Source organism: Caloenas nicobarica, chromosome 24, assembly GCF_036013445.1.
Source record: "Caloenas nicobarica isolate bCalNic1 chromosome 24, bCalNic1.hap1, whole genome shotgun sequence".
Taxonomy (NCBI): domain Eukaryota; kingdom Metazoa; phylum Chordata; class Aves; order Columbiformes; family Columbidae; genus Caloenas; species Caloenas nicobarica.
Window position 1 is genome coordinate 1,400,365 of NC_088268.1, and position 27,676 is coordinate 1,428,040.

At 46.8% G+C, this 27,676-nt stretch overlaps 1 protein-coding gene across 3 annotated transcripts in view; it reads right to left on the reverse strand.

The window, feature by feature from the left end:
* The window catches only part of NSF (N-ethylmaleimide sensitive factor, vesicle fusing ATPase), an 89,347-nt gene that overhangs the window by 33,831 nt on the left and 27,840 nt on the right, over nt 1-27,676 (reverse strand). For all 3 annotated transcript variants that reach the window (XM_065650935.1, XM_065650936.1, XM_065650937.1), the window contains exons 4-10: nt 26,240-26,279; nt 21,324-21,490; nt 20,065-20,172; nt 19,536-19,611; nt 15,370-15,525; nt 2,220-2,419; nt 259-424 (exon numbers count right to left, since the gene is read on the reverse strand). In XM_065650935.1, the coding sequence (XP_065507007.1) occupies nt 259-424; nt 2,220-2,419; nt 15,370-15,525; nt 19,536-19,611; nt 20,065-20,172; nt 21,324-21,490; nt 26,240-26,279 (913 nt within the window). The remainder of the gene's footprint in view (nt 1-258; nt 425-2,219; nt 2,420-15,369; nt 15,526-19,535; nt 19,612-20,064; nt 20,173-21,323; nt 21,491-26,239; nt 26,280-27,676) is intronic.

Consider the following 27,676-nt stretch of genomic DNA (forward strand, 5'->3'; position numbering starts at 1 on the left):
CATTCCTTCCAAGATTTTGTAAACTACGAAACACTTGCTATCAAAAGCTAAAGCAGGAAATTGTTGAAAGCGGCAATATCGGCTAATTACAGCATCACCTCCCTCAAAATCTGCTACTGACGCTTGTTAAACCGCAGCCATTCCGTTCAGATTAGTCCAAACAGATTCAATACCAGTAACGATAACATAGGTGACCCGCCATGAGCAAAATATAAGTTTTCAAGCAGTTTTCAACAGAGAAAGTAAGCACCATCGTACCGATCACGAGGATGTTATTGAGCTGCTCTACACCATCGATTTTCGACAGCAACTGGTTGACGACGGTGTCGTGGACGCCGGTGCTGCCTGCCATGCTCCCTCGCTGCTTGCAGATGGCGTCGATCTCATCGAAGATGATGATGTGCACGCCGCTGTTCGCTCCGAGCTGTTGGGGAGGAAAACACGTCAGAAACGGCACGCATCACCAAGAGCAATCTGAACAAAACAGGAGCACCTCAACAAGCTTCTACCACAGAGATACAGAACGTTGACACCTCCAGGTGTTTCCAGTATCACAAGTTATGGATGTATCAGACCCTTTTCTGAGTCAGATCAGAAAATGAGGTGGCTGGTGGGCCTGGCCCAAGCACGGGACTTGGCGGCTGCCGCTGGGAAGGGTCGTGGGGTTTCGCGGGAGGGGATGGGGCTGAGCAAGAGAAGCACCAGCCCGGAGCGGGACCACAAAGGACTCAGGATCCGGGCAAACCCCCTGGAGGGGAGAGGAGAGATGGGAAACACCCCCGGCTGCACTAAGCCTAGAAAACATTGCCAGAGGAGCTTTGTTCTTCATATTTTTAAGGAGTCCGTTCAGTGCCAATGGGGAACAGAACTGCTTATTGCCGGGTTCGCTCAAAGGTGAGGCTGTCGCAGCTGCTAAGAGAACAGGATACTTTTTGTGACCGTATTATGAAGCTTTTTCCCTTCAAATTCCACCTCTAAAACATCTTTTGTGGCCAGCGGAGAACACGTTACCACCCGGTGAACGTGCTGTCGCTGGCAATCTGCCCCCGACACAAGTCATTACAATACCAACCTTTTCGAGACCTTTTTAATCTCACAACTTGTCATCGGGACCATCCCCTCCAGCCAATATAAAGTCTATTTTAACAGGTGTGTTATTGCGAAGGAAAAGCAGCTCACGGCATTTGGTAATATTGCAACAACCAGAGAGATGGAGATTGGTTACAGCTGTATGGGCTCCCATGCAAAGCTGACTTATTGATTAATAAATCTTCTGCAGGAGAAAATTAAATGATTTTAAGCCACTAGCAAAATCTGCAGGCTCGGTAGGCATAAATAAAATTAAGAGATACAATGTCTTTGGCTAAAGTCTTTTGACAAGATGTCCCTAGATTTAATTGTGGCTTGCCTGAAATCGTATTTTCTTTACTAGAAAATCTTATCAAGATTAAGTGAACCACAGCAGAGAAAAACTACTGCAGCACACATGAAACAAGTATTTACACCTTCAAACTAAAGGCTGAGCTTTGGATAGCCAGATAAACTAATGGATTAAAAAAATAAAAGTTTGGAAAAACACAGAATCTTTATCTCCACTTCTACTTTCAAAGATTATATTCTCTAGTTTTGAGACAATATCCTCATCCATTAGGTTTTGGCTGAGAAAAATTAATGATGTATCGATTATTACACTTCAAGGATTATAATATACTAATAAGCCTGTAACCCAAAACATGAAACTGTGAAAGCTTATTTGAAATTCATCCTATATTATGTGCCACCTGGATTTAGGAGCAGAAATCCAGATAAACTGTCTCTCCCACGAAAAAAAGAGACAAGAAAAACCACCAAATTTTTGCAGTCCCGTTTTTAAGCGCTTTCTGAGCAGGTGACACCACAGAACCCGAAGCGCAGCAGGACGGGCCCTGCTGTGTTACTTTAAAATAACTCTGCATGGAATTTGAGCAAACTGTCCCTCTCCAGCCCAGCTGCCTAGAAAACCACCACCTCTCCAGATTCTCCCATTGTTTTTTAACTGCCAGCGTGCGAATCTGCAGAACACTAATATCCCCTGACTTTCAGCGAATAACTATAATCACAAGCTAAGCAGTGACTCAGCCTTTTAACGCAAGCAGCAATTTTCTGATTATAAACCTCCTTTCCGGTCATTCTTCAGGCGCGTCCATGCTGCCCATGCTATTTCTCTCTGTTTGCATTACCCGTCTTTGCTCTTCTTCTGCATCAGCAAACAGCTTGCGGATGTTGGCCTCGGATTCGCCCACATATTTATTGAGGATTTCGGGCCCATTGACGACCTTCGGCTCCCTGGCGTTCAGCATCTTGCCGATCTGTCTGGCCATGAGGGTTTTACCGCAGCCCGGAGGTCCGTACAGGAGGATGCCTTTCACATGCTTGCAGCCTGGAACAAGGGAGAACAAGGTTAATAGAGCAGATTTGCAACGGAAACAGCAATATAGGAAAGAGGGGAGCGCTGCCGGCAGGAGGGATGCGCTTTGGGAGACATGCGTGGGTGCCAGCGCTGCTCGGTGCCTTTACCAGGGAAATTCAAACGCAGAATTGCCAAAGTGGATCAGAGTCGTTCCAATGATCTGGCAATTGCCAAGAAAAATACCCCACAGAACAGCACAACTGCTCAATACGAGATAATTTCTGACCACGTGCACGCCTCTCTCTCTTTTTCAGGTTGTTGAAGCATTGAAATGAAGTTTCAAGGAGAATTTGGCTACGAGGAGCGTCTGATCCCGAACAAAACCCCAGAGAGCGACACGGCTGCACTGACAAAGCACAGGAATAAAGCTGAATGGTTCTTCTGGGCTCCTCTGCAGATCTATACTATACATTTACTACAAAAAAAATCAAGAGATCTAACTAAGAAAAAGTCATTAGTCAACTTTCAGGCATCTAGGAGTCAAAACCATAAACACCACACACTGTCAGTGAAGACAAATTTCACCCAGGAACCAACGAGGCGTGGAGAAATTAAAAGCTACGCCTGTCAAATCAGTGTCACGACAAGGGCTGTTGACGTGCTTGGCGGGGGAACACGATCACCTGTGTAGCCGCACGGCAGGATCGCACTGACAAGTGATGCTTGGAAGGGAAATCCCGAGCAAAGCGCCGCTGGGGCAGCACAGAAAACCGAGGGGCTGCCGGCGAGTCGGGGCACGTGTGCGCTAACAGCCCCGGGAGCATCCTCAGACAGGCAGGAAAATTGTGCTGCGAAGTATCGTTTTTCCATAATACACCTTCCAAAAAGAAATACGACTACGGAGGCCTCGGTTTTTTCTAGTTTTCCCGCAAGTCACAGTCTCTCTCCTACAAGGAGGTACAAGCTAGTGATGATATGCACTAGAAGCTTCGCCTCTGCAGCCCAAACAAAACTTAAATTCTTGAAAAGCACAAAAATTCTCCCCTCTTTGCATGGACACAGCTGCAGCAAAGGGTGACGCAGTCTCACCTCCCATAGGGGGAGCAAAAGGCAAACTGGGTGAGACCTGGCTGACTGGGGAAATGAGACTTTGGACAAATGTGCTCAGAAAGCCTCCTAGATTTTCCCCCTCCTCCTGTTCAAACTTGCTTGCCATGAGAAAGCATCAAGTGCCGGACTCTGCACCTGGGACACGGCAACCCTGGCTGTATAGACAGACTGGGGGACGAGATGCTGGAGAGCAGCTCTGCAGAGAGGGATCTGGGGGTTCTGGTCAACGGCAAGTTGAACATGAGCCACCAGTGTCCCTGGAGCCAAGAGGGCCCCGTGTCCTGGTGCATCCAGCACAGCAGGGCCAGCCGGGCAGGGAGGGGATTGTCCTGCTCTGCCCTGCGCTGGGGCGGCCTCACCTGGAGCATTCACTGTGTGCAGGGCTGGGGACACAGGTTTATAGAACCACAGAATCATTTTGGTTGGACAAGACCCTCAGGATCATTGAGTCCAACCATAACCCAACTCCAGCACTACGCCATGTCCCTGTGAACCTCGTCTGAATGCCTTTTAAACCCCTGCAGGGATGGTGACTCCAGCACTGCCCTGGGCAGCCTGTTCCAATCCCCGACAGCCCTTTCCGGGAAGAATTTTTTCCTAATATCCAATCTAAACCTCCCCTGGTGCAACATGAGGCCATTTCCTCTTGTCCTGGATAAGGAGATAAAGCTACAGGAGAGTGTCCAGAGGAGGCCACAAAGTTGGTGAAGGGTTTGGAGGGGAAGCCGGATGAGGAGCGGCCGGAGTCCCTGGGTTTGTTCAGCTGGAGCAGAGGAGACTGAGGGCAGAGCTCATGGGGCTGCAGCTTCAGCAGGGGAGCAGGAGGGGCCGGGCTGAGCTCTTCTCTGTGTGACAGTGACAGAACCCAGGGAATGGCAGGAAGATGTGCCAGGGGAGGGTCATTTGGGTATGAGGAAAAGGTTCTTCACCCAGAGGTGCTGGACACTGGAACAGGCTCCCCAGGGAGGTGTCACGGCCCCAAACCTGACAGTGTTCAAGAACAGACTGGACAACGTCCTCAGACCCACGGTGTGACCTGTGGGGTGTCCTGTGCAGGGACAGGGGTCGGACTCCGTGATCCTGTGGGTCCTTCCAGCTCAGGACACTCTGTGATTCTTTGATTCTATCATCTCTTACCTGATAAATAAAACAACAATAAAAAAGCTCAGCTACTCGTCCGCTATTCATCCCACTAGAGCAAAAATCCCGGCTCTGGGCCCCGGCAGGATCCCGACACAACCTGACGACCACCCAACCGCACCCAGACCAGCTCAGCCGGGTGCTCCACACTCAGTCTTGAGCAATTATTAATAACACCAGACGTGTGTTCCCCAAATCTGAACATCGAGGACGTCACTAACCACCTGCTGCAAGACTCGGTTGCCACAAAGGGCAACACTGAGCGCTGGGTCTTCGTCAGGTGGAAGAATATTCCCAAAACCACAGCAATTAGTTCTTCTTCAAATAAAATCGCCACGAGCTACGCCAGCCGAGATTTCCCTGTATAGCGATGCTCACCTGGCTAAAATTCAAGTTTTAAACACAAGCAGGACTTTATTAAAATGGACAGGTGATGACAAACTCCAAATGTTAAGCCTGAATCACAGTGGGGTCCTACGCACCACGCAGGAATTTTGATTAAGTTTATCTCCCCTTTGCTGATTTCGCCAGCGCAGCCCAAATGTCAATATGATTATAAGAACCTTATAAACACAAATTATCAGCAGTGCAGACATCTCTAACTCATTAAGCTTTAGGGCTCCAAACCAAAGGTCATTCCTGTAACATGATGCTTAATTATGCAATTTAATGACATACAGTTAGAGGCTGAATAGGTGTGTTAATGGGAACTAAAATATACCAATATGGGAAACATTCTACACAAAATGTTACAGAAAAATCCTAAGAACTGGTTAGAATGGGTGAGTTATTAGTGTAACCAAGAGAAATCAATTATTAGCGTTACCAAGAGAAATCAATCACTGTTGTGAACCAGAATGTAACTTACCCAAAGACACAATGAAGTTTAATTTGTTCGACTCTCACTATACACTTTTTTTTTTGAAAGACCACAAGACATGTTTTAGTACAATAGGGATTTTCTACTTGGGAGTGTAATTTCCCCTTTAATTAAAATCAAAGCATTCTGGTGGGATTGTATCATTCAGAGGAACCTATCGGGAAGGGTAAAGCACCGATCCTGACCACGGCAGATGTTTATCTCTGCACATCAATCTCCGAGCAGTTGCAGGATTATCAGGGTTCCCAAACTCCACCTGCCACACCGGCAAAATCCCCCAAAAACCCCGTTGGGTGGGATTTCCCCCCTCTCAGCTTCACTGCAGCCGACGTTGCTGCCTCCGGTTCATCCCCCGCTGGGATTTACCCACCGCCGACCAGCAGCGACTGAAGGAACTTGTTGCTGCTTTTAGTTCAAAGCTGAGACAGGCAAAGGGCTACACCTAAACCACAACGGTTTCGTTTTAGGGGACTCTCAACAGGCAGTTTTCTCGATCGGCCAAATCATTTGACACTGTAAAGAGGAGAAAATCAAGTCACTAAGTTCTTCCTAGATCTTTAATACACACAAATATAAGGTGGCAATGGCTCGATTTACGGCGATGGCAGGACGTCTATCCATTTCTGATGGAATGCGATAAAAATGAAAATAAACCTGCTTTAGAGGAGCTCCCACCGGAATGGCTGTGGCTGCACAAACAAAATCCCGACTCTCAGGAAAAGGGGTTTTGATAAGAATATATACAAAACAAACCAATCTTTAAAAGAAGTCATTAGTGCAGGAAAAAAACCACCAACAACGAGTAAATTACTTGGCCTCTCAACAGCAGAGCTACAAAACGTAGCAAATTTAAGACTAAGATTATTCAAAGCTGTTGGCTGATTGCAGAATGCAGCAGCTGATGTTTACGGCCATTTCCCACCTGGATGTTAACACCATAAATCTCCGGTTTTTCCATATTTTGGAATAAAGTTGCATCACTTCTGTCTGCTTAGAAAGTCGACAGGATGTAATTTGTGAATGGAACACTTACCCCAGAGCATTCCAGAGCCAACACGTGTCACCCTATCGGGGTCCCCGGGGTGTCCCAGGGCCGGGGTTTCCGGCTGTGATTGCGATTCCTGCTAATTAACAACACAACCGCAGCCCCGTGGAGAAAGAGCCAAAGTCCTGTCGGTACCTGGTGACAACTCCGGCCACTAACAGAGAAATGCAGAAATTCCGTGCAGCACATTTGGGGTAAAGCCCCTTCTTTCCACTCCTGCCATCTGTGACCTGCGTGTTTTCACCTTCCTGTGTTGAAGAGGAAACGTTTTCCCCCCCGGCCACTCAGAGTTTCGGAGCCGTCTCTCTCACATCCCTCCCGCTCGTCTCTTTCCAGCGCTGAACATCTTCAAGCCAATTCACTCCGTACAGAAGCTTTTCTGGTTCAACCATCCTGATGCCCCCTCCAAAGTTCTTCCAGTTTTACTGCATCCTTTCTGATACAAAGACCAGAAATTCAACATGTGAACAACCCACAGATTCACAGTGGCATCGTTTTGTTCTATGTTGTGGGGGTTTTTATTTAATTCTTCTTAATAATGACGGAATTCAAGTAGGAATTGACTGACCCCTACTGCGCCTTTGAGCAATTGTTTTTGCAGATCTACTATAACCCCAAAATTTTGCTTGAGTGGAAAATCAGCACAGCCAGCACTTCACAAGCTGTGATTTTCATGCACATCATTTTTCACTGATCAACGAGAGTTTTCATTTGTGGTTTTATTGCCAAGTTGCTCAGCCTTGACAAGTCCTTCTGCAGAACCACAGAACCACTGGGGTTGGAAGGGACCTCTGGAGATCTTGTCCAACCCCCTGCACAAAACGCGCTCACCATAACCGGGCTTCGCTCCCCAGGAACAAGCGCCAGGACCAGAGGAAACGGCCTCAAGTTGCGCCAGGGGAGGTTGAGGTTGGATCTGGGGAACAATTTCTTCCCCAAAGGGCTGTGGGGCATTGGAACAGGCTGCCCAGGGCAGTGTTGGAGTCACCATCCCTGGAGGGGTCGGACAGACGGAGATGAGGTTCTCAGGACACGGGGTGAGGGAACGGTTGGACTCGATGATCTTGAGGGTCTCTTCCAACCTAAATGATTCCATGATTCTATGTGCCTTGTGCTCACAACTCCGCGATCCCAGCAGTTGAGCCAGTTTTCAGCCCGCTGTGCTGCCCGCTTACCTCGTCTGTCTTCCATCAGGTTTTCTCCAAGGTTTTTACGGGAGACAGTGTTGAGAGCCTTAATATATTTGAGATAAACATCCACAGCTCTCCCCTCACCCCATGAGCTACTCATTTCATTGTAGAACGCTATCAGGTTGGTTAAACACAATTTCAACTTCAGAGAACCATGGTGACCGCTCACGATCACCTTCTCGCCCCTCATATGTCTGGAATTGGTTTCCATAATTAATTGCTCCATCACCTTCCCAGAGCCCGAGGGTGAGGCCGACAGGGTTGCAGCTCCTGACTTCTCCTGCTCGGAGCAACGCTGCTTTCTTCTAGTCCTCAAGAACTTCTCCCGATTGCGATAATCTTTCGGAGAGAACTGAGAGTGGCCTCGCGATGACCCCGAGCAGCTTCCACAGCACCCGGAGGTGCATCCATCAGACGCCAACCCCAATTCAGTCTTTGGTTCAGCTTCATTTCAACACTCTCTTTTCCCAAGTCATCCATGACCACACTCGACAGCAGAGAACTCTGCAGAACGTGACCGTGACTCTCCTCCCCGGTGGTGCAGACCAGCTCTTGCTACAATTGTGCCCTCAACCATTTATCCAGCCACGCGTGACCTCTCCTCATGTTATTTGCTTCTTCACTTCAGGTTTCTATGATATGGGGAGTGCTTGGGTGGGCTGAAGTCAATCCCTACGGTTATAAGGTGAGGGAGAACACAGATGTCAGGGAGTTCTTAGCTCTTCTCCCCAGGGAAAATGCACCCAGAGGTCTTTGTAGATACGTGGAGGACGAGTTAACTGAGCAGATTCAGCTTCACTGGCCACAGGGAACCATGTGAACCGTTGGACATCGCCCTGAGACCCACGGTGTGACCTGTGGGGTGTCCTGTGCAGGGACAGGGGTTGGACCCAGGATCCCGGTGGGTCCCTTCCAGCTCAGGACATTCTACGTGCTTCAGAGAGAAAAGAGCACTTCATTTCACTTCATTTTGTAATCGCATTAGGAGGAGAAGATCCAGGAAAGCATTTGTCTACTTCTCCATAAATAAGAAAAGCCAACAACAGAAAATGCTACTTTCAAACCGCTAAACGATTTTTTACACAAACTTCATGTGTTACGCGGCAGCTAATAATATTAATATCAGTGACAAACGGGCAAGATCTGAGCACGGAACAGGAAAAGAACAAGAGAGCCCATGAGGGTATCAGATATTTGCAGATTACCTGGACGTGAACTTCACCCAAGAGTACTCAGAGCAGCTGAAATCACCTCAAAGCCACTGAGAACTCCTCCAGGGTGGCTGAGACACTGCGGGGAAGAGCGTGAACGTCACCCCCGCCAGTGTAAAGGGACGGGACCATGAGGGTGGATCCTTTTCAACCTCAATGGTTTTCTGATCGTGTGGTACAGACCTATCACCAACTTAATTCCCGGCAAATCGTGGCACAACGTCTACTTGAGTAGGTAGAAGAGAACCAGGATACAAGATATAGCCTAAAGGGATTTGTTAGATCAGCCTGAGACACTCGCCTCCCTCTAGGCAAGGGCAGGACGGCACACACAGAGGGTTTGAGAAAACAAAGAGAGCAAAAAAGGGAGATTTAGACTTTCATAAACATATAAATACATCTTAAACGTCTTTATAAACACGTAGGAAAAACACAGGCTGAGCGAAGTTAAGGGCAGACAAAAAGTGGATGGAAAAAAGTCCCACAAACTTTAAAGCACTACGAGAAAGGTTCTATCCTGAATTTACTGGTATGCGGCACTTTTATTAATAGAGGGGAAGACGGAACAGAATGCGCCTCCTAATCTGCACATTACGAAGCCAAGATCTACAAACACATTGACGGGCAGGATTAAATTCATTTAAAAACAACGTAACTCGATGCACAAGTTTCTACACTGGGGTAGGAATAATTAACCGCATGTTGCAAAACAAAAAAAGAAACATCATATTGAGGATTATAAACAGGCACACAGACCAAGGTACAGACCAAACCTGCCAAGTGACCTGGAACTGATGGGCAACTCAGCTCTGAGCAGTGAAAACTGGCCAAGCGGAGAGAAACGACAACGGTCGGTGATCTCGAGGTGACATAAAATGGTTTCAGAACCTGAGATCCAGCCTTGAGAAACACAAACAGACACATGTGGAAAAGCCTCGTCCAAAACCATCCAGGAAATAAACAATACATGAGGAACTGCTGCAAGACTGAGAACAAACGCCTGGAAAACGTGGATGGTAAAGATGCCCCAAGCAGTGGAATCGCTGCCGTGGGACGTTCAGGCACCTCAGTTACACGTGACACCGATTTTTCATTAAAATTATCCTATTTTAAGAATAGAGCGGATGAGATCCTTTCCATTATTCTTCTTCTCTTCTAGTATCTGAGTACTTCAAGGACATTAGTGTATTAATTTTTAAGATGGCTTAAAAGACAAAGCCCCACAGGCAGAATCCAAGGAAGAAAATAATATCTGAGTATCCGACAATTTGAGCGTTCACCTTGTGTTAATACTTCACGTTTATACAGCAAGAACACAGAGCACAGAAGCCACAACGGATCCCAAGAGGTCAGAGCACAAGACGGTTACTCAGAAATAGAAATTACCTTGGAAAAGTCTGATTTAACTTGCTGACGGTAACAGGAGAGGATGGGGAATCCAGGTTCCATTTCGATCTCTTAAAAGGAACATGATCTATAATACAAAATATTTCTCCACCTGTTATTAAACAATTACAACGACACATACACACAGAATCTGGTTTTTTTCAGCAGCCTCTACAACAACTAATGTGCCACATAAGTTATAAAAATCACTTCCCTGATGAAAGTCGAGATTGTGTTTCAAGGCGTGGGGACACCAGTGTGTTCTTTAAATACAAGAGGCCAGTACCAGCGTTTTCTTTTCAGGTCTGAGAAAATGCTTTTCAGTTTTGTTGAAATGTACAGCTCCTGGCACCAAATATCAAAAAATGTTAGTGCAAATGGCTAAATATCTGCTGAAATCAGTGGGGCAGGGAAAGAGAGAACAGTGTTATGATACATATTCAGCAATCAATGTTAGACAATGGCAGAAGCTGGTGAACGAGCTGAATTTAAAGTTTCAGCAGAAAAAAACCAGCATTTAAAGTGGATGTAAAGAAAGGGTTTATCTGCAGGAACACTTTGGAAAAATAAAATATTTATTAAATAAAAAGGAGGAGCTTTAGCTTGAGCAAGAGGGGGCCCTGAACTGCAAAAAAGAGCAACCGAGAGCAGTTTGCAGTTCTCCACGGAGCTGCACGAATTCACCAGGAGCTGGATGTCCCTGAGACCGGACAGGGCTTGACCAGGACGATTCCCTAGAAATGTGCCTTTTGTAGGGCTGTTCCTCAGAAAAAAGGGACTGCAACCCCACCTCTTACTCCACCTCCATCAGCGCCCACGAGCGCAAAGTTTCTTCCTTGGATGCGTCACAGAATCCCAGAATGTCAGGGGTTGGAAGGGACCTCGAAAGCTCATCCAGTCCAATCCCCCCGCCGGAGCAGGAACACCCAGATGAGGTTACACAGAAGGTGTCCAGGCGGGTTGGAATGTCTGCAGAGAAGGAGACTCCACAACCTCCCTGGGCAGCCTGGGCCAGGCTCTGGCACCCTCACCAGGAAGAAGTTTCTTCTCATCTTTAAGTGGAACCTCCTGTGTTCCAGTTTGCACCCATTGCCCCTTGTCCTATCACTGGTTGTCACCCAGAAGAGCCTGGCTCCATCCTCCTGACACTGCCCCTTTCCATATTGATCCCCATGAACAAGGTCACCCCTCAGTCTCCTCTTCTCCAGCTCAGAGCCCCAGCTCCTCAGCCTTTCCTCACACGGGAGATGCTCCACTCCCTTCAGCATCTTCGTGGCTGCGCTGGACTCTCTCCAGCAGTTCCCTGTCCTGCTGGAACTGAGGGGCCCACAACTGGACACAATATTCCAGATGCGCTCAGCATCAATATTCCAGATGCCCTGTGGCAGCGAGGTCTGCTGGATGGCGCTAAAACCAAGCGACCTTTTGTTTCAAGGCACCTTCCTCCATCCTCAGAGGAGGATTTATTTCCACTTGGCAGGTTATTAAGATTATTAAGAGTCAAGCATTACGTGTTAAAGAACCTCCAGTCGATGACTGCGAAGCCGTAGCCCGAAAAGCGACCAGCTTCAATCGATGGAGGTCCTGTCGCGGTTCCAAAGTGACCGTCCCCGGCTGCCCCGGCACTCACGGACCTGCAGCACATCCAGCCAACCGGGACCTGGCCTCCCTCAACACCAAACCCTGGAAATGGTTTTTAGTGGCGGTATTTTTTATTTCCAATGGCATCGGTTCTCTCCAGAGCCGCACAAGCCCAAAGCCCCCACAGTGGAGGTGGCAGATCCGCGTCTGGGAAAAGCGTGGGCAGAGAAAAGTAAATTGTCCCTTTTTCCAGCGCAAGGTTTAATGACCAGCTGGAGCTGAGCTAAGATTTCTTTTCTCGGCTAAACCAAAGATTGTAGCATCGGAGCAGCACTTACACCCCTGGATGGTACGGTTAACTAACGCCGTTTTCTGTGCTCCAAACCCAGAACATTCCTTGGAAGTTCAATAAACCACACACAAACTGCAAGCGATTTCTGAAGGGGCTGCACAGCCTCTGTGTAGTTAGGGGACAGAAATATTTCTTGCATTTGGCATGGAAGCTGCAGCCTGTGAGCAGCGGCCAAAACCCAGCAATGGGTGAGCACGAGAGCACCAGAGAGCCAGAAAATCCTTTTTTTTCCCCTTTCCCAGTAAATTACATACAAAGGTGAACAGCTGTCACACTGACATTTCAGATCTGAAATATAGTTAAGAGCAAGTTATAACTAAGACAAAGAAAATGAATGTCAGAAAGTTCTGTTTTTTCAAATTTCAGATAAGCTCTTTAGCCCTGGGGTTAATCAGAGAGCTCCAGAACCCTGTTTGGAGTCGAACTGCTTCTCAGAAAAATGTTTCTTTGTGTAGTATGTGTGTAAACACGCACAAGTAAGGCTATATGTATTTATACAAATAATATGGCACGCCTTTAATTCATTGCCCAGGGTAATCAAAATACTCGTGGTCCTTCAGAGCAGCTTTTTCTTCCTGTATTAAGCAACACCAATTAACGAGAGGAACGTTCTGAGCGGCAAAGCGGCTCCACGACCTCACCCTCCTCCATGGCAAAGTCACCAACGCACATCGGTACCAAAGCGCCCAGTCGTCAGGTTAATTCAGCTAACGACAATACCAAGCGAACGGAATCGGAGTCTGACACATGATTGCTTAACTCCCAGGGACGTGGAATAGGTAAAGCTGCAGCAAAATGAAAACAAGCTCTCATTATCTCTAGTCTACTAATGTATTGCTCATCACAGTTCAGTGACACTGATGAGAATTCCCGAAGTCTAAATCTTCCACCTTCACGTATGGTCACAGCCAAGGACTCGGCACCGCAGCCATGAATAGATTTGATAGTTGCTTCAAAAGGTAAAAATATTTCAAGCCAAGGAAGCCGGTCCCTCCAAAGGGCAGCAGGCAGCAACATATCAGAACTGGATACGAGAGTGTCCAGGCAAAAGCTTTTATTTCTATAGCCAACACCATTTCTCTCTCTGCAGAGCAGCTAACTATTTAACAAATTGAAGATTTTATATTCTCAAGATGAGGCAGAGAAGTTACGACTCGCTCACAGCCACAGAAACCAAGATCAGCCCCCAGAAGGTCTTGGGTTCCAGATCAATACCAAGTGAAAAGGCAGAAGAGAGAAAATCGTGCACTAATTGGATTTAGCCCACAGGGTTTCTTCAGTGTTTTTCTGTAAGTGTTCAAACCTCTGAGAAAAGACCTAATTGCACTCACAGGGAAGTTTGATTCAACATCAATTCCACGAGCCTTGGAAACGGAGACACTCAACACACAAACAAGACATATCTTCGGACGAAAATCTGGTTTGTAATCAAAATCTTGATTGCTTCATTTGTGGGAAGAAATATAAACATACAGAGAAATTACACAGCTCCGGATTCCAAGTTTAAATACAAACCCACAGAGATTATGTTCAGAGAACGAGGACCAGCTCTAACATCCCCAGACACTTCACGTGACAAAATAAGACACTTGCAGCTGCATATTATTTACTAAAAACTAAAACCTGTACCATTTCTCTGCCTGCCAGCACATGTTTACAAAGTAATGGGGCTGCTTTCCTTTCACCGAGCCCAAAACAAAGTTATATTTAGAATCTGTGCTTTTATTTCACAAACTCCAAGACGTGCCTGTGCGTCCTCTCCGGCATTTCAAACCTGACCCAGCACAGATCGCACGAGATGCTGTATTTATTGGGCTAACGCTGTGAGAAGGACACGGGTTCATAGCAGAACTGCCAGGACAACAGATATTTAATATCTAGGGATCATTAAGAGAGAATTTCCTCTGACCTATATAGACGGCCCATTGCCGGTAAGTCAGGAACATTTGGGCTCACTGCTGGGGATAAATGGAGCATTTAAAAGAATGAGGGAGCGTTTGGTTTCCAACCGAAAATATTCAGTTAAATCACAGAATCCCAGAATGTCAGGGGTTGGAAGGGACCTCGAAAGCTCATCCAGTGCAATCCCCCCGCCGGAGCAGGAACACCCAGATGAGGTTACACAGGAAGGTGTCCAGGCGGGTTGCAATGTCTGCAGAGAAGGAGACTCCACAACCTCCCTGGGCAGCCTGGGCCAGGCTCTGGCACCCTCACCGGGAAGAAGTTTCCTCTCATATTCAAATGGAACCTCTTGTGTTCCAGTTTGCACCCATTGCCCCTTGTCCTATCACTGGTTGTCACCCAGAAGAGCCTGGCTCCATCCTCCTGACACTGCCCCTTTCCATATTGATTCCCAAGAATGAGGTCACCCCTCAGTCTCCTCTTCTCCAGCTCAGAGCCCCAGCTCCTCAACCTTTCCTCACACGGGAGATGCTCCACTCCCTTCAGCATCTTCGTGGCTGCGCTGGACTCTCTCCAGCAGTTCCCTGTCCTTCTGGAACTGAGTGGCCCAGAACTGGACACAATATTCCAGATGAGGTCTCACCAGGGCAGAGCAGAGGGGCAGGAGAACCTCTCTGACCTACTGACCACCCCCTTCTCATCCCCCCAGGTCCCATTGCCCTTCCTGGCCACAAGGGCCCAGTGCTGGCTCATGGTCACCCTGCTGTCCCCAGCACCCCCAGCTCCCTTTCCCCTACACTGCTCTCCAACAGCTCGTTCCCCAACTTATACTGGAACCTGGGGTTGTTCCTGCCCAGATGCAACACTCTACACTTGCCCTTGTTCTATTTCATTAAATTTTTCCCTGCCCAGCTCTCCAGCCTGTCCAGCTTTCTGGATGGCAGCACAGCCTTCCAGTGTCAGCCACTCCTCCCAGTAACCATGTATCTCATTCCTTCAGACACTTCACGTACAGCGTTGGGTATTCATGGTGTTTCTTTGACCCTCTCTAGCCAAATAATGAGAGTATGAAAGACATCGGGGAGCAAACAGAGGGGAAATGGCTTTGTTAGGCCGACCCCGAAGCGACCGCCACGTTACGGCACCATCACGCCGTCGGCTGATCGCAAAGCGTCGCACTCACCCATTTGCTCCACGATTTCAGGCGGAAAAACTCGAGAAGCAAAAGCTCGTCGGAAAATATCAGAGAATTCTTTGTCGAGGCCCCCGATGCCCATTTTCTCAAAGTTCCAGTCTGGGTTGATGATCGACTGGCGGTTCTCCTTGGTCTTTGATTTACCTGCAAAAAAAAAAACCCAAAATTGTTACGAACATGTAGCACAGCAGAATTACAGCAATCAAACATCGCTCTACAACACGGTGTCCAATTCATTTTCACCACAGCCCCATCAGCCTCGCGGTCGCCTTGGAAAGCGTCATTTTCAATGACTTTCAGCTCTTCCAAGGCAACCGCAAGGCTGTTAAGAACCCACTATAGATTTCTCTGCACAACCGACACCTCCTGTGTGTCTGAGCCACATTAATAACGTGTAGTAAATCTTAACAACCGTGTCTGATAATTCTTAACAGGGCTCAGGCTGCCACTGAATATCAGAGCTGGGATCTTGGCCTGAACCAGCATTTTTGACCCAAGTTAGGAGTGTTCTTCCTCCCATGCATCACTTCACGTTTATTTATTTCGAATTTCCACTGCTATTTTAGTTCTTAGGCACAAGAACAAGCCGCGTCACCTCGTTACTCAGCCTTTTTTTCCAGTTTATTCAATAATTATACTGACAAGCAAAGGGTCCAGCAGAGATTCGTGCTGAACTCCACTTCTCCCCTTTAATCACCCATCTACTCACGCAAGACCCTCTCTCTTACAGACCTCTGTCCAGTTTCTTTTTCAAGAACCTTTGATAAAGAACTTTCCTGGAAGAGATTTGAAAACAGTGGGACAATCCTCTTTTTTTATTTTCTGCTAACAAACCACAGGAGTTATTCTCTTACCATGCTCCTTACTCCCTTTTCAGAGAGGCTTTAAAGCAATCAGGGTATTTAGGATGTAGGCAATAAGCGCAAATGCTCCTACAAGAACATCGCTGAGACACGAACAGTCCAATAAATCCACGGAGTCTCACCTTCGGTTTACTCGAGGGAATTTATAAACTAGCACTAACACTCTTATCGGTCAGATAAACGCTTCCGAAAGCCCTTCAGCAACATCGCCTTGCTAAGCTACCACAAAACCAGCAGTAACATAAAAATCCAGAGGGAAAGCAAAGATTGAGATGATCCTCGACTCACGCAGAAATGGGTTATCTTGTATTTTCTCAGACTTACACGGTGCTTTACGGGACTGGCCCTGGGGACCACGATCTCCCCTCAAAAGCCAGTCCTGCCAAACCACCACTGGGGACTTTATTCATTTGTTCCCTCAGCTCTTCTAGAGATACTTCAAGTCGAGCCAGATAATGAGTGAGAGTCTGGAAATCAGTGAATACACTAAATAAAAGTTCTCAGCTGAATCAGACTGCTGCTAATCTTGGTCTAAACACAAGCTGGGATCGATACTTCAGTTCCTACCGCAGCAAAACAAGAACGTGTCTCTAACTAACACGTTAGGGACAACCTGGTGGAAGGTGCAACGTGTAGCACTAACACAAAGCAGTGAGCGGTCGATTCCCTGGTTTCAGTGTATTTACTGTCCCTGAGCGGTCGATTCCCTGGTTTCAGTGTATTTATGTCTCATTCTCCATTCCAGTTTCAGATCAGATGTTCCCGCAGAGCTGAGCCTGCACCCCCCCCTTCTGGCAGCATCCGAGCACAAGAAAACTCTTGCAGATTAAACTAAAACGTCACCCATCGGTTTTATAGCACATCATTTTATGCTAAGTAGAAGAAATAGAATTGGATTTTTTTTTTTTAATGATCATAATTCTTTTCTATTAAAAAAAAAAAAATAACGGCCCTTTATTGAAGTCACTGTGCAGTGACACTGACTTTACTTTTATCCCCTCTCTCAGAATTTAATTATTCACAACTTTACAGTTCCCCAGAGACCCACAAAGCACATTAAGTGGCTCTGCCTCAGGTCGAGGGGGATATTAAACACAGCACCGATCTGACACGAGGAAACTGAGGCACGAGCAACAATTTGTCTTGTCTGCAAGCAATGGCACTGGATCCCGGGGCAGGATTCCTGTTTCCAATCAATCTCTCGCACAGGACAACTCTTCACACCTACACACGCCAGGAGGAAGATCACGGGTCATTATATGGTTCTGAATATTAATTAAGTGAAATATCCCTGCTTGCTCTATGCAATAAATTGGATTATGTTGACACTCAACTCAAGCTGTCCCATCAAAACACAGTAAAAACCAAATGGGCTGTAATCATGTAATCACAGGTGTGAACTAATTGTCCGTGCAAGTTTCACTTGGTGCTCTTAAAACCTGTATCCTTGTTAATACGCTTAATTACAGTCATGTACAGCTCAGCCCACAGACCTCTGATGGGGGTTTTAAGTACAATGTCTGGTTGTACTTCCAGATAAAAACATCTGCGTAAGACGTAAGATACGCAGCTACACAACAGCCTCGTGTCTCCCTGGTTTTTGAAGCGACTGCAGCACGTGGAGCAGAACAGAACGGAACACGGAGTCACAGCCACAGTCTGAGGGAGAACAGCACTTCAGGGCACCATCAAACCTCAGCATCTGAGGAGCCTCTGCCGCTCCTGCAACGCTGAGGGAGACAAGTTCTGCTCTCCCAAGCGGCTGCTCCCCTCACCTGGTCTATTTCTGTACCAAATCCTCACAGTACTGAGCGTTCACAGCCGAGCAGAGCTGTGCTTTGAAGCCTCCTGCAAAAATAAGTATTAAGACTCAAGTGAGGGCTCAGGTGAGCTGGGCAGGGCCACTGGACACGTGCCCCCCCTTATCTGTGCGAGAGCAGCAGCAAAAGGTTCTCAGCTCACGGACTCCAGGAAGAGGGAATAGAAGAGGGAAGGTTAACTAAGGAAAAAAGAGGAGCACACATCAATGATTCCCTGATTTCTTTGCACATCAAGATTTGGTTTGTTGAGGTTTTAGACGCCGTCTCTTGAAAAAACAGCTCACAGTTTTGTTAACTATCTTGCTGTGTAAACGGTTTGTAGTTGTTATCGGTTTCTGAAGAGCAGGACTTTGACAAGTCAAGGATGCTGCAGTGCTGTCCAGAAGCCGTCCCCTCGCCTTGAAGAAGAGATCTCACTAGAGACGGGATTTTCAGAGACGGGATTTTCAGAGACGGGATTTTCAGAGACGGGATTTTCAGAGACGGGATTTTCAGAGACGGGATTTTCAGAGACGGGATTTTCAGAGACGGGATTTTCAGAGACGGGATTTTCAGATGCTTTGCACCCTGAAATTTTCACTACACATTCAAAAAAGTTCTCAATTTCCTATATCCATGGTGTTTTCATTAAATTTATCTAAAGAGTTGTTGGCTTGTTAGTGCCCCTGAAAATATCATTTTCTGATGTTTAAAGAGTCAAAATATTTCAACTATTAACAGCTGCTGACGTTTGCTGAAGCTGCTATTCCATGGTGCCTTTCTCACCCAAGCCTGGGGTGCACGTTAACTTCTCTACTCATCTGACTCCATCTGCTGTTGTCGAAATCTCTCCCAGTCACACTCTTCTCCTGGGACCTCTGTCTGTTACAGATAGGCTGCAGTGATAAGCACAGTGATAACGCACAGAACTGCTCTGGTACAGCTGTGGAGCTTCACACTGGGAGGACGGGGATGTTTAAGAAAGTCTTGAACATCTACAAACTGCTTTCTACAGGGTGTGACAGGTTCCTAAGGGATCATATCCAGTCGTGTCAGCTGCTGGTTTAAACAGACACCTGGGACACTTTTGAGGTGCAGTTTTCCATGGATTAGGTCAACTCACGTAACCAGAAAACCAAATTTTGAGGCATAGAAGACTCTGAGGGCTGAAAAGCAGCGACCAGTGACAGGACCCAAGGGAATGGCAGGAAGATGTGCCAGGGGTGGGTCAGTTGGACATGAGGAAAAGGTTCTTCACCCAGAGGTGCTGGACACTGGAACAGGCTCCCCAGGGAGGTGTCACGGCCCCAAACCTGACAGTGTTCAAGAAGAGACTGGACAACGTCCTCAGACCCATGGTGTGACCTGTGGGGTGTCCTGTGCAGGGACAGGGGTCGGACACCATGATCCTGCGGGTCCCTCCAACTCAGGACATTCTATGACTCTACGAAACTTCAAGCACCATTTATCTCTTTGGGTACAAGGCACTCACCGATCAGATTGAGAGAGGAGTTCTCCGCTTTTTCAAAGGCAACTTGACTGTTTCCAAGGACCAAACCAACCTCAATCTGCAAAGGGAGGGAAACAATAACATTACGCTGTTAGGCCCAACTTTAGATTGTTCCTTAGGCATCACCAAGCACATCTCAGAGGGCAAGAAACAGCAGCAAAAGCTCCACTACAGAAGTCATTGGGAAGAATGTGAAATACCAACACCTCTAAAACTAACATCACTGAATGCAGAAGCTTATTGGGTGTAATAAATTGGGGTTCGAAAGTTATTTGTTTAGTTCAAAACCAACTTATTTCAGCAAGACGTGGCAAGTAAAAAAGAAAATAAAATCATGTCCTTTCTACAGATGGAAAAATCCAAATCGGACATATCTGGAAGATAAAAAGGCTCAAGAGAGGATGTTTCCATTCATTAGTACATACAAGGAATATCTCATGGTCTTTATCTTGCCCAGCTCTGCACTTCAGTGGGTGCAAAGCTGGGGAAGATAAAGACCAAAAAAACCCACCTTCTGCTTTTTGCTTGCTCCCGACTCCCCTTTGAGAATGCTGGGGTCCATGGCTTCCATGTCCTTCACCAACAGGCCAAAAAGTTTGTCATTAAAGCTGAACACAAGCTGCAGAAAGGAAAAACAGAAGGGGATTTGAACTCATTCAAAAGCTAAAAAGGCTTTTGACAAGGCTATTAAGATTTGAAGAGAAGAGGTCTGAAGTTTCCCATCCAACAAATTCCACGCAGTTTTTACCTGGTAAAGGTCTGGTGTACTGAACGTGTCCTTTTTGTGTCCCATACTTAAGAGTAACAGATCAAAAGCAGCAAAACATGAAGTCAATTGGAAAAACTCAAAGAATAATTCCCCTTCCAAGAAAAGCTTCTCTTTCCCCCCCTATTCTCCCCAGCTAAATGTTCTATATCATCTCTTGATGTCTTCCTCTCACTTGAAATAGTGCTGCTAGGCAAGGAGAATAATTGAGCTCAAACCCTTCTCATCTTTCGCATTTCAGTTTGACAAGAATACCTCAAAAACAGTGCCAGAGTAATGAGGGGCAGCATGAACATCACAAGAAGTCTGGTCCACCCCCCAGAAACGCAGGCTGCCCTGCACAGTTCCTTTCCTGCAAGACGATACTTTCAACTGATTTAAGATTCAGACCCTGTAAACTACTGAGAGAGACAAAACCTGTCCTGAGAATACGGCAAATTGCAGATGTTCACAAAGGCAGAAGCCCAACAGCTGCAGAGCTAAAAAGGCTTAATTATAGAGACATCAGCTTTCCGAAATCCCCAAGTCAAATGTTCCATGCCCATTTTACTGCTGGGATAAATGTTACAATAAAATACACTGCACTCGAAAGGTGCTACTGAGAATTAATTAAAACTGGTGTTTGTTTTGATCTTATACAGAAGGAAAACAAAAGTCACTTCTTGGAAGATTGCAGGAGCTGCCCCGCGCACATCCATCCAAACCACAACGGAGAGAGAACCCACCAGCTCTCACACCTCGGGATTCTCCTCTCAAAGATTAATTTATTTACATAGGGAAAAGGCAGATTTTGAACCACTCTGTTCACGCAGTGAAAGTCAGGATGGTTCAACTGCTCGTAAATAAACCATTCACCCAATAAACCATTTCTGCCTATTATTCACGGCTGTCCTTTGCAGCACAGAGCCAGCACTGACACATTCCTGCGTATTTCACATGCATGAAAAATAGTATGAACACACACACGGTCCTTAGGAACATTTTGGGAATAAAAGCACCCCCACCTGCTGGCCCACGGAGAAGGCCTGGCTGTTGAACTGCTGGATGAACTCCGCTGCCATCTTGTCCGTGTCGTAGGGGTTGGAGTCGATGCTCTTCTTCTGCAGAAAATCGATCTCGATCGTCATGGTGCCAATGCACTGCTTGGCCTTGTCGAAAGTGTATAAGGAAACTGTTAAAGAAAAAAACAACAAAAAAAAAAAGGGCATTTCAGAACAGCGAGGTCGGCCCCTAATATTTTAAACATGCTGTAAGTCTGGCAATACATGTTCTTCCATTTAGAATGAGTCCTTAATAAAACTGAATCTATTATTTCTGACAGAGACCCTTATTTCTCTTACATCCATAGAATCTTTTCAGTTGGAAGAGACCCTCAGGATCATCGAGTCCAACCATAACCCAACTCCAGCACTACCCCATGTCCCTGAGAACCTCATGTAAACACCTTTTAAACCCCTCCAGGGATGGTGACTCCAGCACTGCCATGGGCAGCCTGTTCCAATGCTTCCATGTTCCCTACAAGAGCAAAAATACAGCACATGTATCTCCACTGGCAATACCTGCATCTCTTTAAAAACTCTAATAGTCTCCTTGAAAACAGCTCAAACACCATACAAGCTTTTGGGGATGCGGACAATGAAAGCAAATTCACCCAGGCTGTAGGACCACAAGCTGTATCTACATCTAAGCGTTTGGATGACAGCTTCAGAAAGCCCAAAAGCATCGCAGAATCCCAGGATCCCAGGCTGGTTGGGTTGCAGGATCTCTGTAGAGATCTGCCAGTCAGAGGAACCTTCCAGCCCTCACACAACAAGTCATGAAAAGATAACGACAATCAGCACAGTCCAAGGACGTGGAGGACGTGAACGTTTGTAAGTGCCAGAAACACTCATAGTCAAAGGATCCTCCTCGGTGGCCGAGCTCCCCCGCATGCGGGGAACATTCACCCACTGCAACCAAGGCTGCAAAACAGAATCCCAGGATCCCAGGCTGGTTGGGTTGCAGGACCTCTGTAGATCCCCAGCCCAGCCCTGCTCACGCAGGGTCACCAGAGCAGATCACACAGGTCAGGCCAGGCGGGTTTGAATGTCTCAGAGAAGGAGACTCCAAGCCCGCTCCGGGCAGCCTGGGCCAGGCTCTGGCACCGCAAAGGAAAGAAGGCCCCGCTCAGCCCACCCAGCCCGTCCCCAGAGCAAACTCACCACCTGGAATCCTCACCACAGCATTAGCGCCTCGGCAGGACTCAGCTCTGCTGCACCACCAAGCAGCGCCCTGTGTTTGAACTGACATTTAAAGCGCAGTTTTCACATTATTAGGGGAACAAGACCAAGAGAGAGCCCTGGTGAATCACTGGGTTTATGAATACTTCTCCCTACCTGTAGAATAGTTTTACAAATCCTTTGTACTCAGCAGGGAGTCATGCGACATTTAGTCATTCTGCATAAAATTACTGCATTTTTTTATTTTAATACACGTTCGCACATAGTTGTTAAGTTTGTAGTACGGTCTAGTAGAAGTACAACCACAAATCTGCTCTAACAAGTAATCATGCTGAACACCAGTGCTTGTTTTCCCAAATAACTTCAGTACCAAAGAGCATTATTCTATCAGCCAATTGGCACGTTACTGATCAGCAACCAGACAAGGGTGAGAAACAAATTAATTCATGGGTCTACAGGTGATTCTTCAGTTTAAAAAACAAAACCAAACCAGCTAGCAAAAAGAGATGGCTTTCAAGCAAGATCTGCGAGGCTTCTTGCTGTGCATGGAGGCAAACAGAGCTGCTCCGACTTGTCACTACGGAAAAGATCCACAAACACATGAGACTCAAGTACGGATCCATGGCCACGGACTTGCTGGGAAGACAAACAGCCACAGAGCGAGAGCTGCACTTCTCGGTCTGGTGATTCAGATGCAGCCACCAGCTCTGCCCACAGCCCTCAAACGAGAGGAGAAACCCCCTGGACCCCTGTAAATACCTCAAAAGGCAAGACAGTGGCCTAACGAAGAGATTGCTCCATGTCTCCAACCCTGAGCCAGCCGACCAGGCCTCATAACAACCACCCTGCCAAAGAGACGGGTGAGACGGCTGCGCCAGGAGCACACGGGTGATTCCTGATGGTCGAAAGAACTGAAATGACCCATCGTCTTCATGGGCTGCAGCAAAGAACACGGAGACCCTCCTGTAACAACAGCTGCAGCCAGGAGGGTGGTTGACACTTCAGAGCACAGGTGTCCAACGCTCGGCCCTCTCCTGGTTCATCTGGCTGTCCCAGTTTTGTTAAAAACAAGACCAGTTTCTCTTTTAGTGAATTTTTCTTTCAACTAAGTTCTTCTTAGTAACTGCACTTTTCTGAAGTTGGATCCATGTTTTGGTAGACATAGCCATGGAGTGCAAGGTCGCTGATAAGGATGCACGTCCCGTAAGTGAGGGGGGCAAGGAGGAACAAACTGAACAGGTGACTAAAACCGACCAGCTAAGTATTCCATCCCATCCACGTGATACTTCATATAAAATGGGAGATCACGAGGGTCTTGACCCCTCTCCAACCATGGCCGACATCTGGGGAGGACCCTGCCTGCCGTCCCCGTGATCTGAGGCCTGGTGACAGACCCCGCATCCTTGAATCCAGCTCCGGTTTGCTGCGGAGTCCAACCCAGGACTTCCAGGTGCCTGTCCTGCCGTTACTGGAGCAGTTCTGAGCTTTGCTGCGGAATTCAAGATGGGTTGTATGTATTTTGTATTATTTTCTGTATTTTGTTAGTAGCATTAGTAAAACAGTTTTGACTTTCTTTTTCCAACTTGCTAGTCTGTCTCTCTTTTCCTCCCGTTGTCTCTCCTTAGTGGGAAAAAGGGGGGGCTGGGGAGGGGGAGAGGGGGTTAACAAAACATCTGTCACGGTTTATTGCCACCACCGCTTTATTGCAATCAAAGCTTGACACTGGCCCAGCGCTGCGTTTCCACCGAGGGCCGTGCCGAGCTCCGTGTCCCCAGCGCTGCGGGAGCAGAACGGCGTTCGAATGACTCTGACACCCCTGCATGGCAGGACTATCACCACAATAAAGTTACGGTTAGAGAAAACACCTTTGGGGATTTCCCTGTGCACAAAACCAATGGGCCTTGCAGAAGGAAGCATAGATTTTAAAACGACTCAGGCTGCCCAGAGCAGGTGCGGAGTCTCCTTCTCTGAAGACATTCAAACCCGCCTGGACGCGACCCTGTGCGATCTGCTCTGTTTTTTCTCCGAGGTATTTATAATTTTACCAGCTGTATATTGCATTATTACGCGATGCCAGCGTTTCCCTCTTCTGCTTGTGCTAACAGGAATATTTCAAGTTGCTCGAGCGAAGTGTGGAGGAGCAGTATGCTGTAATTCCCGTGGTATTTCTGATTAGAAGATGTGTTCACATGTAACAGTCTGGAGGATCAGGAGGGTCAGAGAAGAGAGAAGTATCGAAAAAGCTAAAGGCTGCAGAAGAGTACCTGAATGTTTTATCCCTTTTCAGTTAATATGTAACTGCAGTTATTGAGTGGCAGCTATTGAGTTTCCACTAGTGCTATTGAAACTGGTGAAACTAGTGCTATGGAGTTGCCATGGAGTGGAAAGAAGCCACACACTGTTTCTGATCCTACTCTGGAAGCCTTTTACTTTCTTGTTGCTCTCAAAACCAGCTTCACATCTAGTAGATTAATACAAATATTTGCTCTTGTTAATTAAAACCAAATCTAGCATTCAAAAATCCAAGACATAAATAAATTTGATTTCGTTTATATAGAACTTTTAAAACAGGACTGTATAAATTAATTTCAGGACTAAAATTACATTCGGCCCTTTGGAGGCAACTGCAAGGCTGATGTGGCCACTGTGAACAGGAGTTTGACACCCCTGCTTCAGAGGCTACCGACAGACCAACAGTAGCACCTGTAACCGCCAGTGATGCCAATAATTCATAAACCACAGGTAATGGTGACAGACAGCGTGAATAAATGAAAGACAGAGCATGCAAGCCGAGAGACACAGAACAGCCTCTTCTCTGAGCACTGGCAAAGGCTCTTCAGGCTCCATCAAGACTCGAAATTGATTACAAATCTTCAATTTGCACAAACTCAAGATGGCATCACTTTCCCTTCAGTGTTACACGGAAGATTCTAGTCAGTTATTGGTGAAAACATCAGCGCTGCTCACAAAGCTCATCCCTCCAGCCATCCCGAGCGCACTGCTGGATTTGGCAACTCTTAGCACTAAAACTTCCCCATTCTCGGCACTCAAATTTAGATGCCAAGAACATCCCCTCAACGACAACAGCTGTTTTCTGTTAGCTGGTAAATGTTCTGCAAAGCCACAAGAACAGGCAGCCCAGGACATGTTAGATGTTCACACCAAGGAAGAAGTGCCAGGACGAGAGGAAACGGCCTCAAGTTGCGCCAGGGGAGGTTGAGGTTGGATCTGGGGAACAATTTCTTCCCCAAAGGGCTGTGGGGCGTTGGAACAGGCTGCCCAGGGCAGTGCTGGAGTCACCATCCCTGGAGGGGTTGGACAGATGGACATGAGGTTCTCAGGACATGGGGCAGTGCCAGGGCTGGGGAACGGTTGGACTTGATGATCCTGAGGGGCTTTTCCAACCAAAACGATTCTGTGATTCTATCTGCATGTGGATCCTGATGCCCCACACAGAGCTGTGCTGATACACCCGCAGATGTCTGAAGGTAACAGTCAAAATAATCCTCCAGGCTCTGAAAATGTTAAAAGACTGAACGCCCGCAGACACAAGAGCGACTCCCTTTCACTAACGAGGGCCCCACGTTACCTGAAGAAGGGCTGAAGATCTGAAGTTTTCCAATTCATTTTCACTTCCATAGGGAAACACAGAATTCAGCTTTTATAAACGTACGTCATGACCACGCTGCCGTCTGACTTACCGTCTATCTCTTGCCCGATGGAAAGTCCAGCCCATTTTCTCTGCGAAAACAAGATAAAAACTTTAGAACAAACGCCCTCCCAAAGTTGCATCCTCGCTCAGAAAAACAGGCTCCCCCATGAGAACTGTAAAAAGCAGCAAAAAAGGGCAGAACAGGATCTCAGAAACACATAAAAAAAAGGTGGAATGATTTCTATTAATAATACCTTTTTCTGACCTCAGATCACACAGGAAAGCCTGCTATACACTCCCTCAGCATTTTAAAAGCTTGCATCTATCTACTAGTTGCTGGAAAAGGCTGTAATGTGCTTTAAGGTATAATGTTACCTAAACCAGAACTTGTTCAGAGAACTAGTGAAAATGGAACTGTTCAAATCCTTTAGGTGCCTTCAAGTTGCTCTAAATAGATTTGTGCAGCACAGAACTGCAAGAGAAGTGAGAAATGGTTCAATAATGATGCGACGCAAAAATCTGTGACCTTTACTATGGCAAAAGTTCCTGCTCAACAATTGGAAAAATAGTCCTTTTCCAACGGCTCTTGTGCTACAGATGGGCCGGCGTGGACTGACAGTCCCCATCGCAGGCTACGCACTATTCACGGTCTCTCAAATATCTCAGCCTTAGAGAGGCATGAATCACAAAAATATATAAGTATTGTTACACAAGGCTCTGGTTAAGATCGCATTTGAAATGTTGTACTTTATGGTCATTTATGTTTGTCTCTTTATCTGGCAGGGACAAGTGAGGGAGAAGGAATACAATGACCTTTTTTAACAAATGAAAATTTTGCGCTATAATCCCCCTCCAACATGTTTATTGTCCAAGACAGAAGTCGCCCAGAGCAGGAACTCCTACGTGTACTTACCGGTTTTCCCAAGAGGGTGAAAACAAATTACATTTCCATATTTAATCTCACACTTCACCGCCTTCACTGTTTACCTGCAAGGCCAAGAAGAATCTTCCCCCTACCCTGGATGCTCCAATTCTTTGATAAACGATACCCCAAACTCGCCTGTACCTGACGCACCAGGCACTGGTGACACCAGTGCAGGAATGGTGACAGCCACTGGTGCTCCCACAAACACTGGGCTGGGCTTAAACCTGCCAGGTTAAGCCTATCACCAAATTTCATTGAAAGATCAGTTCGGATCCTCTCTATGGCTCAATTCCTGTGTTCACTTGGGTGTTTTCTGCTAAGAAGTTTGTCATCGCTGCACGGCCCATCGCCTTTTGGGCCCTGCAATACACACAATTTTTCATGGCTTTTCGTCTTTAAGCCTAAGAGTTGAGATTGCTACAGAATAAAGGTGGTCAAGAACTTTATGTGCATAATAAACATACAACAGACTTTCCTGGAGGTCTCAGAGCCCGTGGACACTCCGTGAACACACGAGGTGAACGCACGTTTTCTGTGACGCTGGTTACAGATATTCAAGGC